The 15,904-nt window shown below is 42.0% G+C and overlaps 1 protein-coding gene across 8 annotated transcripts in view; it reads right to left on the minus strand.

Annotated features, from left to right (window-relative positions):
• Nucleotides 1–15,904, minus strand: part of LOC116612189 (dedicator of cytokinesis protein 11) — a 71,899-nt gene that overhangs the window by 27,261 nt on the left and 28,734 nt on the right. For 7 of the 8 annotated variants that reach the window (XM_048732550.1, XM_048732549.1, XM_048732552.1 and 4 more), the window contains 21 exons: nucleotides 15,424–15,489; nucleotides 15,110–15,202; nucleotides 14,550–14,688; nucleotides 14,001–14,037; nucleotides 13,002–13,086; nucleotides 12,252–12,338; nucleotides 12,059–12,145; nucleotides 10,636–10,751; nucleotides 9,923–9,992; nucleotides 8,698–8,820; nucleotides 8,209–8,280; nucleotides 7,717–7,833; nucleotides 7,040–7,072; nucleotides 6,516–6,599; nucleotides 5,792–5,876; nucleotides 4,857–4,936; nucleotides 4,637–4,741; nucleotides 3,740–4,088; nucleotides 2,954–3,095; nucleotides 2,429–2,482; nucleotides 767–814 (listed from right to left, as the gene is read on the minus strand). In XM_048732550.1, the coding sequence (XP_048588507.1) occupies nucleotides 767–814; nucleotides 2,429–2,482; nucleotides 2,954–3,095; nucleotides 3,740–4,088; nucleotides 4,637–4,741; nucleotides 4,857–4,936; nucleotides 5,792–5,876; nucleotides 6,516–6,599; nucleotides 7,040–7,072; nucleotides 7,717–7,833; nucleotides 8,209–8,280; nucleotides 8,698–8,820; nucleotides 9,923–9,992; nucleotides 10,636–10,751; nucleotides 12,059–12,145; nucleotides 12,252–12,338; nucleotides 13,002–13,086; nucleotides 14,001–14,037; nucleotides 14,550–14,688; nucleotides 15,110–15,202; nucleotides 15,424–15,489 (2,072 nt within the window). The remainder of the gene's footprint in view (nucleotides 1–766; nucleotides 815–2,428; nucleotides 2,483–2,953; nucleotides 3,096–3,739; nucleotides 4,089–4,636; nucleotides 4,742–4,856; nucleotides 4,937–5,791; nucleotides 5,877–6,515; nucleotides 6,600–7,039; nucleotides 7,073–7,716; nucleotides 7,834–8,208; nucleotides 8,281–8,697; nucleotides 8,821–9,922; nucleotides 9,993–10,635; nucleotides 10,752–12,058; nucleotides 12,146–12,251; nucleotides 12,339–13,001; nucleotides 13,087–14,000; nucleotides 14,038–14,549; nucleotides 14,689–15,109; nucleotides 15,203–15,423; nucleotides 15,490–15,904) is intronic. The other variant, XM_048732551.1, reaches the window with a different exon arrangement.

The raw sequence follows: 15,904 nt of genomic DNA on the forward strand, positions 1-15,904 counted from the left end.
AATCTATGCTTTTTGCTCAGTTTCTCTAAGCTTTCTATTTCTGGCTACGGTGGCGCGAGTCGCACTTCAAAACAAAATTCGTTTGAAGTAGAGTAATGAAGTTTCTTAACGGGCCAATAAAAAGGTTTCGCTTCAGTTTCGTGCCCTTACTCCCGATCATGCGATACATCCTCGCGTCTACTTGGCACTAGACTGAATACACCAGAGAGCTGGCTTTACAGTCAAGTACAGAGTCATTAACACAGTAGGTATGACAAGAGGGAAAATTGTGAAGTGAGACATCATAGACCGAGACGGTGAACAAAAGAAACTGTGCTTATTTTAACACGAAGCTTGAGTCATGCATTTATTTTTACTTTTCAAAAACAACAATTAAAAAAAAAAAAAAAAACAGTGCATCATAATTTAGTCTTATCAGGTTCAGGAGCTTAATGGAGCATTTATTTGAGCTTTATACGTAAAAAAAAATAATAAAAAAAATATATAATTTAAGAAATATAATCTAAAAAAAATAGAAAACCGTATTTTCCTTTATTTGCATTTTAAAAATAACACATCAGAGTGAGTTTCTTTTACTAAAAGGCATTCCACGTTTTTATGTACAATTAGCAGGCCTTTAACAAAGGCATGTAACATTTGCATCATGTTCAGTGTACGATTGGGCTTCCTTTACCAAAGGATTCCCAAGTTTTCATGTAGAATTGGGTCACCTTTATCAGGTTTTCTGCGTATAGTAATGAATAAGAATGAAGAACGAAGAGCGTACTTAGCGGTGTTAGTGGGTTGCCATACGGATTTAAGGTACTCAATGTCCCTGTTAATACACACAAGACGATAGGTTAAACACGGCATAAATGATACTTCCAACTTCATGCATTCAAAAGCGTGTAACAGCCGGAACATTCACTCATTCGCGCAACAACAGCGTCACTTTCTTCCGAAGGGGGCCCGTAGCATAGTAGCAGACGAGGTAGGGGATCTCTGGCCTGAAGGGCAGACTATTCCAGGCAAAAACCGATACGGGGGGATCACTTTGGCTTCGATTCTTTGGCCACAACGAGAGCTTTATATAAGCAAATGTCGCCCCTTGATCAAGGAGTCTTAGTCAGCGTAAACATTTCTATTGTTTTCACTTAATATTGGAAGACATTATGTGATAAAACTTTAAAAAAAACATCTAAAACAAAAAGTTATATTTTATATCCAAATGAAATTGAAATACACGATAGCTTCCCTAAATCAGCCGATGCAAATGGGTGCTTTCTCGCACTTGGTACTTTTCTAGGATGACAAAATGGCGGCTGGCAGAGGCGTCTTGGGGATGGAGGATTAAAATGGCTGGCTAACATAGCTAACGCATTAACGTTACTCCGTCACTATACACAGCTAAACTCGAATGAAAGTTTCTGGCTGTAGCAAAGCTTTAAAATGCACAAAGTCGTGGAGTATAATATTAGGACACAATAAATTGCAGGTCGTGCAAAATATTAGGGGATTTATATGATTTATTTATCAGCGCGACACTTATCATCCCAGGCATCTAGCGATGAGGGTTCATTTATAATGATTTGGAGCGTCATTCATTATATAAGCACAATGTTATATGGAACGAGAAACGCATTTTGCATGCAGTATGAACATCACGGTATAAAGAAATGTTTGTGTAGAGGAGAATACTGGAGAGACATGACGGAGAAACATGACGTGACGCTTCAAATAAGCCCATTTCACATCAAATAAGGCGGATAATTTTTCTGAGTACTTAGTAACTTATAGCAAACTGCGACTTTTTTAAAAGTGATGTGACCTTTTGTAAAGTGTCATTGAAATTTGAGCTTTTCGTCCCTGAACTGATACACAGGGCAATGATGATCAAGGAAAAATTACCTTAAAAAGCCAAAATCTGGTTATGTGCATTTCGGCCTAACGTTATTTGTGTTTTGAAAATCAGTCCGTAATTTAAGGAACCTATAGCCATTGTAAGAAATTGTGTCTTCTCTCTCTATCTGGAATTGCGCGTTTTCCAGGTTTTTCCGTCATGTTTACTGGAGATATTATTTTATTGCCATTCGAGACATGATATCTGTAACGATCTATTGGCAGTGTTAAAAAAGAATTCACGATGTGTTCACAAGTTTTTAAAATAAATTCCCGATGTTTTCACGAAGAATTAACGACGTATTCACGAGTAGTGGAGAACCTGGGTTTGGACCTCTGTATTAATCAGAGTCACATGACAAGAAAGCCAAAGAATTGGCCAACCGAGACCAACACCAGTCTCATTGTGTTTGCGAAAGAGAAGGGAGAAAAGTTAAAAGAGAGCCATCCGCGATGTCAAATAGAATCCTTTAAAATCAAAGAAAGACAATAATTGGAGAATAATTTTCCTGCGCGGGTTAGAGTTCGACGTGCTGGTGGAAAAACTAACCTGTTTGCCACGATTGTCTGTCGTCCCTGATACTTGAAATGCTTCAGGGAAAGCCTGGAACCGTAACGGAAAATCAGCATAGGACTGGAGAAGTTTTGTAGCTACTGTACTCTGCTGTGGCGGTGGAAGAGCAGACATACACAAAACGAGTTAATTAATTCGGCAGTAAATTTCGATTTCCCAGTTTCCCATGGGGAACGCTAAGGATGTATTTTCTAAAAGATATATATTAAAATATCTATAATATTCCCCTTTGTGGGCGATAGTTCTACATTATTCAAAAAGTTGACATATTATGGAATACATTTTCATATTTAAAAACGGATACATAGGTGGATAATCATTAACTCTTGAAATTTACGGGAACTACCCATAAACTTATTTGCCATATTTGTTAGTCATTCAACAAGCTTTTAAACTATCACACATTTTAACACAGGTCCAGTACAGCACACAAAAATGACACCAATACCTTGATACGGTAATAGGAGAGGGGGCGGGGATGTGAAGTAAACAAAGACTCACTCGAGCAGGTCAAACATGTCGACGACGGCTGCAAACTTTGAGTAGTATTTGTCCTGATGGAGCATGTAGATCACAGTAGGGTGCCAGTGTGCGCGCTTGATGGCTGACGTCATGATCTGTCTCCACCAATCAAGAACCACACCTAGCGAGAAATCAACCAATTGCAATCAACGTTAGGCGCACTTAAAAGAAGGGATAGACAAATCAAAAATCCATATTACATATACTGATCCTAGTATAACATGGCTGGGCCAATTACGATCAATGTTAGATCTTGCAATCATAATAAAACATGGATATAACAACATTAGGCTTACTATTTGTAGCCAAAGCAAGGTTGACCAATCAAAATCCACTTTAGTTTTAAAAGTCAAAACAAGGCTAGACCAATCAAGCTAACGTTAGGCCAATTGATCATAGTCATCAGGCTAGGACCAATCAAACTTTAGGAAAGGTGAACTGATCAAAGACCTAGCAAAGCAGCATTCATCAAAATCGGACTCAAAATCGACGTTAATTTAAGCTGTTCATAGTCAAAACAAGGATACAACAATTAGAATCAACGTTAGGTCTACCGACTGTAGGGCAATGCAGGACAATGTGTCGACCGTAGCCCAACGAAGGCATAACAATAATTCCAAGATAGCTGTAGTAAGACTAGATATAGGGTTGTACGCCTCCATGAAAACAGAGTAGTTCGCTGGGTTTATGTGCATTAGACCTTCATTAGAGCACAAAGAGGTGTTTTTCAAGGTCTACCACCCTGCTCTTGCCTTAGAAATTTACCTTGTTCGAGGTTTTTGAGTATGTACAAAAAGCACATCAACAGCTCTTTCGTCTCGTCCTCGTCCAGTGGCACCTGCAATGCAATCTGGGAAGCCTCCTTCAGCACATGCGCAGAAGACTGCGTCAAAGAGTCACTGGGGCTCTGTTTGAGAATCCCTGCTTGCGAGTATGATGAGCTGCGATTGGACTCGGTGGTCTGCTCATTGCCCGTGGCAACAGAAGAGGAACCGTGAGAGGTCTGGGATATAGAGTGCGTTAGCTCGTACTTGCTGCCATGGAAACGAGGCACGTGATCCAGGAGGACGGTGAGGAACGGGAGGTAGAGGGCGGCGATGCGCGACTGACGGGCCTGGTACGAGGAAAACAGCAATATGGACAGTGTGTAAAAACAGCAATATGGGTAACGTAAAGAGAAACAAAAAATAACAAAAACAGCAATATGGGTAATGTGAAGAGGAATAACAACAGTGAATGAAGCGACATAAATGATAACAACGACAACAAAAACAACAACGAGAACTTTGATAACAACAAGAACGACAACGATTACAACAAAACGATAACAACCAAAATGGAACAGCCGATAAGGCGCAAAGCATGTGGGATCGGGACATGATAAAGGGCAACATCAACAGCAACAACGACAGCAGAAACAACAACAACAGCAAAGACCACAAAGGCATTACAACAAAACATTCCAGTTCATAGCCAGGATGACGCAGGATAAATAAATGGAAAACAATAATCTTAATGTAAGAATATCACAAGAACAAGATTAGAGACATTACAATGAAATCACGTTTCAAGGCTCCCCCCCCCCCAAAAAAAAAAAAAAATAACTACAAAAATCAGGTATATTCTCGTTATCATGAGGACAGCTGGACTTTGGGCGCGTACCTCGTTATTGTATCTGTCGTCGAGCTCGTGTTTGACCAGCAGGTTTCTGAGCACTTTAATTGCAAGCTTGCGGATGTGTCGGCCCTGAGTCAGCGCGGATGTCACCTGCACGTAAAAACGGTAAATAAGAGAAGGGCAATAATATCTCCACAATTAACGCAACTCCACGTTCAATATCAAATAATATTTGTATCACAATAAGTTTGATTATTAGAATCACCTCCCGCAGCATTAGCCCGACAAGGAAGAACCTTCGGCAAAACTCTTCTGATAACTCACTATCGTGCAATCCGCCAAGCCCTAGAAGGCAACACAAGAGGTAGAGTAAGAGAGCAGTTTGCAATAGAGTGAGAAGGGTAGGGTCAGAGAGCAATAGAGTGAGAAGGGTAGAGTCAGAGAGCAGTGAGAACTAGAGTGAAAAGGGTAAAATCAGAGAGCAGTGAGCAATAGAGTTTGAAGGGTAGGGTCAGAGAGCAATAGAGTGAGAAGGGTAGAGTCAGAGAGCAGTGAAAACTAGAGTGAGAAGGGTAGAATCAGAGAGCAGTGAGAACTAGGGTGTGAAGGGTAGGGTCAGAGCAATTGAGGGGAAAGGAGAGGGCAGATGCAATATGTTTAAAAGAGCATTATATGAGGGTAAATAATTGAGTGAAGAACACCGCTCAGAGGTAGCACAGTTGGCCCTATAACAATAAGCAGACACCAAGGGTCGGGGAGGGGGGTTAAAGTTGTCATTTAGAACAGAAAAATCGACGGGGGTCCAATGTCTTTACACAATAATACTTAAGAAATAAATAAAAAATTACTTCATCTCGCTTGAAACATAAAGTCGAATCGGGACAAACACATGCTCAGCGTGATGATTCAGGCAAGGGTAACAGAGGTAAGCGACCAGAGCGCGAACAAACTAGACAAATAGCCTTTCCACAAGAATCATTATTATCCAGGTGGTGAGGCTGGTCAACAAAGCTACTATCGCTCTAGACTGCTTCCAGCCCCTCCTCTGGCGAAGGTCAGTAAAATGGCGTCACAAACTTATGGCATGTAGTGACCTGGGACCGCGCCCAATACAGACGGAGGGACTGCTTGCTCCTATCGCTGGAGCAAAATACGAAAGTGATGCAGCATGAGGGCTTAGAGGGATAAGTATATAGTTACCTCGGACGTCAAGCGGTAGGTTAAGCGGGATGTAGTGCTCGTGGTTACATATAACTTGGAGAAACTCGAACTTGAATTCACGCATCTGTAAACAAGCGGAAGAGATATCAGCCGGCAAAAATAGAACAGGATATTAAAAACCTGGCTCTCTATATTGGGGATCGCTCTCTATCTTGGGAATTGTGGCTAGGATGACTTCGCTAAGTGGTGATCCCGCCTTACAAATCTAGCACAGTTACCAACTGTAACTGTGGAACGTTTAAGAAGCACTGCAGAAGGCGAAGCCCATCAGTGTGCAGTGTACACTGTTGAAGACGGAGTCCATCTACAGCGTTTGACCACATAACCAAAGGGTATTTACATTCCAACACTCTTTTATGGCATCACAGTCCGCCCGAGTAGTCCAAATAAGACCCAATACATTAAGAGCAATTCCGCCTATAGCTGCCTGGGACCATATTCCTTTCCTTTCTAAGAATCGCGAGATTTTACACATTTTGAATAGCATACAACTATATATCAAATAAGGTTGCACTCGGAGAGAAGGGACTTCTCTACCACAGAGTCCCCATTAAAGACGTAATAGTCTCTCTACGTAATCGCTCTGATCTCTGTCACGCAATGCGTGACAAGTAACAACTGCGTGACATCAGTAACAACTGCAAGCGCGTTATGTGACAGAAGTCTAAGCGACTTCGTACGAGACATGAGACTAGCTAAGTACCTGTGTGTCAGAGTCCTTGAACTGCTCAGAGTAGTAGCTGATCATTTGGAAGACGAAGCCGCGGTCCATGTACGTGAAGCAGTCCTGTGGGTACAATACGAAGTGTAAGCAATAAGCGGCGACTCGCACTAAGAGATAACGCGACTTCATGAGCGGATAATTAAAAAATATATATAATATTTCAAAGAGAATAAGCCCTTCCTGGCATAAAAACTTTCTGGCTGGTTGGTTAGCATTTTTGTTGTTGTCATTTTGCCGCCAAAAGCCGGAGCACGCGTGAGTTTGCCATCCCAAAAGTTAGGTGTTTTTAGTGCAAGTCGCTGGGGTGACGAAATAGCGGCTGAGAGAATCCCTTTGATGTATGTGTTTGTTAGAGAGGCAGTAATTTGAAGTTACCTTTGTAACTTAGAGAATCTCTTTGATGTATGTGTTTGTTAGAGAGGCAGTAATTTGAAGTTACCTTTGTAACTGAGAGAATCTCTTTGATGTATGTGTTTGTTAGATAAGCAGTAATTTGAAGTTACCTTTGTAAAGCAGGCCAGATGGAAGTTCGCGTCCTTAAAAAGAAAAAGTTCAGAATGTGAAACAATTTCACAAAGCAGGTGCATGAAACGTCAAGTTCATTTTCTTTTAAATTATCGTTAAGAATCAAACTAAACTATTCCGATTAAATCTCTTCTTCGGGAATCATTGCCTGCTTGTACAGTTCCATTGCAAAGTACTTGGGTGCGGGTGAGGAGTCGCAGACGGAGGCGAGACGGAAGGGGCCCTAGTGCAATGTCCCAGGGAAGTATGGGTGACAAAGTTGACAGTGCGTCGCTTTGTAATGCATGTGCCTCCCACCACAGGGTTTCGGGCTCCATTTCTGATTTCGACATGAGGCTTGATCCAAGGGTTTTTTCTTCGGGTTGCTTTTCTTCCCTCACAAAAACACACAACATGGGTTGTACGGCGGCTGTCTGGGCGCCATCGTGTCGTCGACTCAACTATGTTTTATGCGTGCCTCCGTTATTAATCAAGCCGAACGGAGGTTGATAACATTTATCTATTTATTTCATTGTTTATTTCAGAAAACAAAGTCCTGTGTTACTCATATTTATTAACTCTGCCCTGAAAAAGTCTGATTGAAGACGAAAATTTGGCAGAGTCGAGTACAAGTTATTCTTTGTTGGACCTTAAAAAGTCCCCACAGACGACACACCTTTGCGATCTGCGCCAAGTCTTTGAGCCGCTTGATGATCTCCGGGACGAACGCCTGCATGAAGTGCTCAAGTACGCGGTGGAAACTCTCAGGAAACCAGTTGTCACGATTCATGCGCTAAGAAGCAATCGACCGTTAGACTGGGTCAATCAGGCAGTCACTGAATGCTTTAGAGGAAAAAGCCAAAAAAGAGAACAGAAAAACTGTTTTTTTAATAGTATTCATTTAAGTAGTGATCGGCACAGAGAAGAATGTTCCAATTCGTAGATGACAGTACTAAGAGGAACAACTAGGGTAACGTAAAAAAAACATAAACTACTAAAATATGGAAATTATATGAAACTACGTACTTAAAGTACATTAATTATCTTTATAGTTTTACAAATAAATCATTTTAATAAACATTTGATAATTTTGATAATGAGTGCTACAGGAAGCTAGTTTGAGTAAACCTAGGCTCTCAGGCGTTTTTCACAGCGCTAAAAACCTCACCCTGGTCTTGTCCGTTTGGACGAGCGTCTGCGCCATGCTCTTAGCGATCAACTCGAAGAAAAACCACGAGTGCTGAAAAAACAGCATGGTTATTGAGCGCAGATGTGTCATACTGAAGGTGCGAGATGGGACCCTCTCTAGCGTCTGTCCTACTGTGCTTAGGGGAATTTAATGTCCGTCAAATCACACTAATTATATATCAACAAACCTGCTTTCTAATTGGTTGATTTGAAGTAGGCCAAGTTAGGCATATCAGTGATAATAGCGTGATTTGAAATACCAAAAATGTCAAATGGCCAGTCTATTTGAGCTCAATTGTCAAATAAAGAATGTATCCACTTTGCCATTCTTTATATACTTAGATATATTTAAAAAATAAAATAAAGTAAAACAAATATTTCCTTATGTGTGAAAACAAAACGAGCCTCTAAATACCCTGAAGGCTTTTTGTTTTTTTTTTCCTACACAAAGTATCACTGTGGAGGTTACCTTCATGAGATTATTGACAACAGCAGGGTCCGCACCAGGCTTCAGGGTCACCATGAGGTACTTGGCGAGCTCTTCATGTACGGTCTTGCTCGAATTCGGCACCGTCTCCGTCACAAACACATACTAAAAATGCACTGTTGTCAATAGTGTCTTGTAGGAAATAAATCTACATAGTTGAAGTCAGTTAAGAGACTTTCTACAACAATAAATAACTAATAATAAATTGGTGGGGCTAACTACTCGCAAAAACAGTGGTTCCGCTATAAAGGGGAAAGCTCATACCACCCCCGGGCTCGAATTTGAAATTATAATCATAACACTGCAACGATAGCAGTCACAAATTATAAGCCTCCTGTAAAATTGCATAGTTATGAGCCTAAGTCGGCTGAAATAAAACCATATTTGCACAGGTAACAAGACAGTTGTGTTAAGAGATTGATAACTTAGTTATTTGCTTTCCGATTTTAAATTTTGCGCTATTCCTAACGCATCCTCACGCTGTGATGAAAGTGCTCGTATTTTAGAGCGTACACAGCTTGGCATAACATTCTTTTATAGATAGAAACACTTTTAGATGGACAACTCTAGGTATGATATTTATTTTGGTTTACAATATGAAATTTGAATTTAGCGCTCAGAGCAATTGTCCTGACATGTTGACTCATTGACGACTGATTGATAACTGATTGTTTTTGAGCCCGGGGTGGGAGGAGCTTTCCCTTTTATAGCGAAACCTCGTGTTTAATTACAAGAGCGCAGATTCAGACGTGGTTGAAGGCACGGGAAGGCGCCTCAGGCAGCCGGCATACAACTCATGTCTGACCACGGATCACAGCTAAGATTTGTTGGTTTTGTGAAGGGAGGAAAACCGGAGAACCCGGAGAAAAAACTTCGGAGCAAAGGCGAGAGCAACTAACTCAACTCACTTCGGAACCAGGAATCGAACCTGGAACCTGTGGTGAGAGGCACAGGCACTACAGAACGACCGGGAAACCTGTGGTGAGAGGCACAGGTACTACAGACCGATGCTCTGCTAACTGCGCCACCTGGGCTCCCCAACATGTGTATTAGGCTTTTAGTACTGTTAGATCACCCTTTTGTTTGTCATACAATCGTTTGGAAAATTTCTGTGGGGGGTAGGGGATGCTAGAAAACATACCCTTTTGTACATTATTTTCTGGAAGTGCACTTTGTCAAAGAAAAGTCAAGAGATAATTCTCCTTACCTTGACGTATGACTTTAGGGTTTCCAGTCTCTTGGCGTCGTGGACCTGGGACGCGATACGGATGAGCACTCTGAAACAAGTTTATAAAAACTCAGATGACCTCAGATGACGGTGTAAAGATTCTCTCTTCCACCATCTAACCTACTTGTAGGCGTTGGAGTTTTTTTAATTCGGCGAGAAAACCCTGAGTTCGCCGGCATTTTGAAGAATACGGACGTGGAGGAGTGTGTGAAAGAACCTTTTCCCTTCCCCACCTCCGTGTCCACAATGGTGACCAGGATAGCAAAATCCAGGTGTTCTCGCCGTATAAAAAATTCAAACGCCTCCAAGTAGGCTACCCACAACCTTCACTTATCAAAAGGATAGAAACTACTTGCTTGAGGCTAAATTCCAAACTTCTTTTTATTAAATACCTTAAATTTTATTCTCATAAACAGGGGAGAAATGATTTCTGCAAAATATAAGAGGAGAGATGGGTGCGCCTAAAAATGTTGGTGCTGTTTCTGTGTGCCTGCCCAAACTGATAGTATTTCAGTGTATTATTACGCGGTTCCATAGTCTAGTTTTTTGCATGCACAAGGGCAAAAAAAAAAAAATGAAAGAATAATGTGTCTTGTGTTCACTCGAGACTTCGCCAGCAACGCCCGCTTGTGGCATGGGGCTTAACCCCCATCAAGAATAACATCAACAAAGAGCTCAAATGGAAAAGATACCTTACGACGTTGAGCGCGACGTCTTCGCTGTGTGAGACAAGCAGCACGTGAAATAACTGATTATAGATGACTGGGAGAAACCGAATCACTGTATTCACATCAACCGCGTTCAACAGCTAGAAAGAAAGATATAATAAAGGTTCGTTTAGCGCCAGGGCCTGGCTCCAAGACATTCAGGCAAGTGTTTACCGTGGATAAATATTTTTGTTGCATAGGAATTGTTTCATAGAATTAGAGGAGAGAGATAAAGATTTATGTATCGATGAGTAGTATCAGGCCTTCTGGGAGCCAGGCCTTGGGAGCTTATTCAAGACTTTCAATCCGATCTTGAAGGCCAGTGCTGAAAAACGCAAGACTAGTTCCAGTACCGCGCGGTTAAACCAGCTTTAAAATGGGGGCTTTTTACCGGCGAACCGTCACATTTTTGCGAATGCTAAACAAACTAGCTCAAAGGTAAGGCTATAATTTTCTTTATGACTCCCTCAATATCAAACAAGTCTGTCATTTTTTGTACAGTATAATTTTAATGCTGTACAGTTTGTCAAAACAACGACTGAAGTCAGCCTTTCGTACATTTACTCGAACGATTCAACAATACGATTGTGTTTGTTTTCACCAGAGCACATACGTTATTCAGCACTGTCCTCTTGAAGCGCTATATGATCGCTAATGCAAAGTCAATCGGTTATTTCAGATTAAGATTCTTGTTTATATGTATGAATGTCTCTACTTTGAGTTAGTGAACAGCATAACAAAATTTGGAAGGGTAAAGGAACGATAATTTGAAGGTTTGAAGGGAAATGCATATTACATTTTTATATTTTAGTGAGCGGGCTCTAAAATCAGCATTTCCGAAAATAAATGAGCGGAAAGATGAGGTTATGAAAACGATGGAGGGGGTTCACATTTACCCCCCCCCCCCCCCCACACACACACACCCCACCCCCCCCCCCCCCTCTACGGAGAATGAGGGGGGTACATCCAGCCCAACCCCCGGAATTTCTAATCCCATCATGAGGGGCAAGGGGGGTATCTTTTTTTCTGGAATCATACAATGTATAAAACGGAATGGGTAGGTGTAATGACGGGGATAAAGGAAAAGGGCTAAAGTAAGAGTTCTTAGAGAAAGGGAAGGCCCGGATTTTGAGCCGGGGGGGGGTCGTTTGACCATTTAGCGGACCATTTTCTCTTAGGGAGCATGTTGTAGCTCGCAGTGGTACTTAAGTTTCTTTCATCAGAGCGGACCTTCCGGTCGAGTGGGGGAGTTCTTCCGAACCCCCAAACCCCTTGGCTACGGGCGTCAGAGTCAAGGCGGATTGACTTAACTTCAACATCTTGCTCTTCTCTAACCCGAGTGGGGGAGTTCTTCCGAACCCCCAAACCCCTTGGCTACGGGCGTCAGAGTCAAGGCGGATTGACTTACCTTCAACATCTTGCTCTTCTCTAACTCGCTGGAAGGGGAGCCGTCAAATTTTTGACAGTGAGAGAAGAAGTTATTCACGTAGGGGTCCTAGGAAAAAGCAAATGATCCCATGCATTAAAACACTAACACCGAAACCAAGGAGCATGTCGAAACGAAGCATATGAGTCGAGATTATACTAATCATAGCTTTTACCTGCGTGTAGATAGTAGATACAAGTCTGCAGTTGGCTTTAAACAGCGGTTTCTCCTTATCAACCCACCTCACATCGGGCCCCATCGTCTGAAAACAAAGGGATACCGTTACGAAAGCATATCATGAGTGCATATCATAGCAGTATGTAGTACGATACAGTACTCATAGCCTAGTGCGAAAGCTTCCGGTTTTGGTGCCTAAATCTTTTGGTTCGAATCACGCCCACTTCTTATTAAAGGCATAAATGAATCTCTGAATCTCTGAATCTCTTAGTGCTTTGGAAACTGGAGTGAAACTGTCCCACGACCCTTGTTAGATTGCGGCAATGGTAGCTAATAGTCTACCACATTGTGACATGACGGAAAAGCGGAAATGACATGACGGAAAATGACTTGACGTTTCCAATAAGCTCATTTCACATCAAAGGCGGATAACTCCCCAAAGTACTAAGTGAGTAATATCAAACAAAATATCAAATGCGACTTTTTATAATTGATGTGGCTTTTTGTGTCATTGAAATTTGAGCTTTTCGTCCCTGAGCTCATACATAGCGCAAGGATGATCAAGGAAAAAATATCTAAAAAGCCAAAATCTCGGAATGTGCATTTCGCTCTCACGTTATTTGTGTTTTGAAAATCAGTCAGGAATACAAGGAACTGATGGCCATTGTAAAAAATTGTTCTTTCTCCATCTCTAGTGCGCATGTTTAGAGTTTTTCCGTCACGTCCCACAGTGTACTAATCTACGCACCTTCCCGATGCCAATGTATCTGGCGGATAGATACTCGTCTGGTGCGTACTGGGCGACTAGCAGCTGGTTATCGTCTTGACGTATCCTACCGCGACACATTACAGTATGAACACACATACAAAGGAATCACGCGCAAAGTCTTTGTACACAGAACATATTGTGTGATAAGCGTGTCGTCCTTACGAATCGCATCACAAGATGAACCCAGGCACGTACCCAGGATTTGCTGTAGGGGAGGGGGGGGGGGGGGAGCGCACTCATAGGTATCATATGGAAAAAACAGAGGATTTGAAGATTCCTTAATAAGAAATGACCCTGGGGGTACCCTACGCACCCCTCCCCCCCTCCCGCTGTGTACGAGCCTTGAACCGAGCACACAACTGAAATACGCGCAATGGTAAGAAGTATTTCTATACAGAACATGTTGCTCAACATTTCAACAATTTTAGACCTTCCGAGGAGAGCATATTGCTTAGCAACCTTTTACTGCGTTTTTCAATATTTTTCGGACATCCGCAAACGATTTCCAACTGCCATGCCGCCTTCTGGCTTCCGTCATTAAAATTTACATTCATAACGGAATTACATTACACTCTTCCTGCGAAATGGCATGATCCAAAGCTTCACAAGTATTGGCTAATTAAACAGCTTCATAGGTTTTTCATTGGCGAAAGTCAAACGGGCCGGTTATTAAAATCCGCAGTAAGACTTTCCTGGGGCTGCGTAATTAGTTTTCCGCAGGCCAGGGTTTACCACACAACCCAGGTGAGGTGAGACGGAAGCTCGACCGTGAAGATTACATTACATACAGATTCTTACAGGGATCTCTATGGTCTCTTGATAATCCGTTCTTGACATATTGGAAATAGTGGTTTACGCTTAGAATAGAGCCTCGGTGTGGACCACGGACGAGCAGACCACGGGATGCGTAACTAATTGCGCAGCCATTTTATTGTAATTACAACAAGAGGAAACAACAAAAGCAGGAAAAGGACAAACCTTCCTTCATGAAGAATCGGCATCCAAGCGTAACCCACTGAAAAAAAAGAGTTCGTATATTAGCCGTAAGAGCAGCAAAAACGGCAGGCGGTTAGGGGATTGGGGGGGGGGGGGGGGGGCGTACGTAAAATTGTAGTCGAGATCAAAAACCTTAATCCATTTTTATACTTGCAAAAGGATGGAGCAGGAGACGGGGACGCAAGAGCTTATGTGCGAGTGAAAATCGGACGAAAGTGAGTGGAGTAAGCAGATAAGGAAAAGGGAAAAAGGGAAAAGTTATATATTCCTTCTCAACTCCCTTTCTACCGTTTGCGTCTCCAATTTTTTACACGCGCGGTAAGAATCTTACGTCTCCGGCTTCCTTCCGCTTCGGCTAAAGAGCACTAAGTCATCTAAGTCATCCCTTCGGTCTTTTACAGTCACTCGTCAGGGTTACATGATTTTTACCTCCGTTTCTATAATCACACTTCAAACCAAGGCATCCTACAGGATCGCTCAAATGTTTTTAGATAAAATGTAGTGGACTTGCATACGACATTTAGAATTTACCCGGTGTTTCTACGGGACTTGGCTTTCCTCGCACAGATCCGGACCCCCCTGTGTTCTTGCTCTGCTCGCACGCAATGTGTTGGAACGTGAAGAAAACGTGGTGCTTTTCCGTGATCTGCGTCGGTAGCTTGATTTTCACCTAGAAATGAACACAATAGAATCTTACGGCCCTTCCTTGCCGATTTAAACAACGATACTTCCGTAACCGGTTATTCCAAGTGTACAAACAGCAGCGTACAAGTCTCTATGGTTGTTTTCAAAGATGCTGGCGCTGCTTGCTTACTGTGTCCATCCTGACAGGTTTGTGAAGTAAACTAATAAGGATGTAAGAAACGTACTATCTTACAAAGAAATGCATTCAGTCGCATGGCAAACTTCGTAGTGGTGGTCACAGTAGCGTGCTTCGCATGGTAAGCTTTTTCCAGGGGGCCACGGTAGCGCGCGTCGCATGGCAAAATTCGTATTGGTGGTAGCGGTAGCGCGCGTCGCACTATAAAGGTTGAGCTGAGAAAATTAAAAATATATATGTTGGCTCGACAGCAAATCTTTTTTACGCATACCTCGTGGTAGAATGTCGGGTTGGTGCAGTGGTGGACGACAGGTGCCGTCACACGCGTCGTGAAGGTTGGTGTACCATCAGAGCTGTAAATACACTAAAATAACAACCACAAACATATGGTCATCTTTTGAAAAATTCACTAGACCAACAACTGAAAACACACGCTTATGCAAATACAGTACTAGTATGATGGTTATAGAATCTCCTTGTGAAAAAATAGGCTTAGGCATCTAAAGTGGTCATTCAATAACCTTGAGAAAAAAACATAAGCTTGGGTATCTACAGTACTAATACAACTGTACGCTAGTTAATCACCTTGAGGGGTAAAGCGTCTTGTGCGTCAATGTCTCTGAACTCTATCGTGACAGAAATGTTTCGCGCCTGTTGGTTGGATACAATAACGATTACGTTCTAGAGAAAAATACGTGTTTCCATGCTAGGATGGGTGGCATACATAGTACGATAAAAAATAGATGTGTGGCCAAGCTTTGTGTTACAAGTACCTTGGAGAATACCTTCTGGTTGAGTGATATAGGTATAGTTATTGACTTAAGTAGGGAGTGAATAAGCCCTAATGCTGTGTTTACACGTACCTTGCAGAAGACCTGATTGTTGAAGTTGAGTGAGATGGGGTTTACATAGAAGTTAAAAACGTATGTTGTGTGGATAAGCTCTAATGTTGTGTTTTCACGTACCTTGGAGAAGACCTTGTGATTGTTGAAGTTGAGTGAGATGGGGGTATACATAGAAGTTGTTGACGTAAGTAGTATGTGGGTAAGCTCTAATGCTGTGTTTA

The sequence above is a fragment of the Nematostella vectensis genome, chromosome 9 (assembly GCF_932526225.1).
Source record: "Nematostella vectensis chromosome 9, jaNemVect1.1, whole genome shotgun sequence".
NCBI classification, from domain to species: domain Eukaryota; kingdom Metazoa; phylum Cnidaria; class Anthozoa; order Actiniaria; family Edwardsiidae; genus Nematostella; species Nematostella vectensis.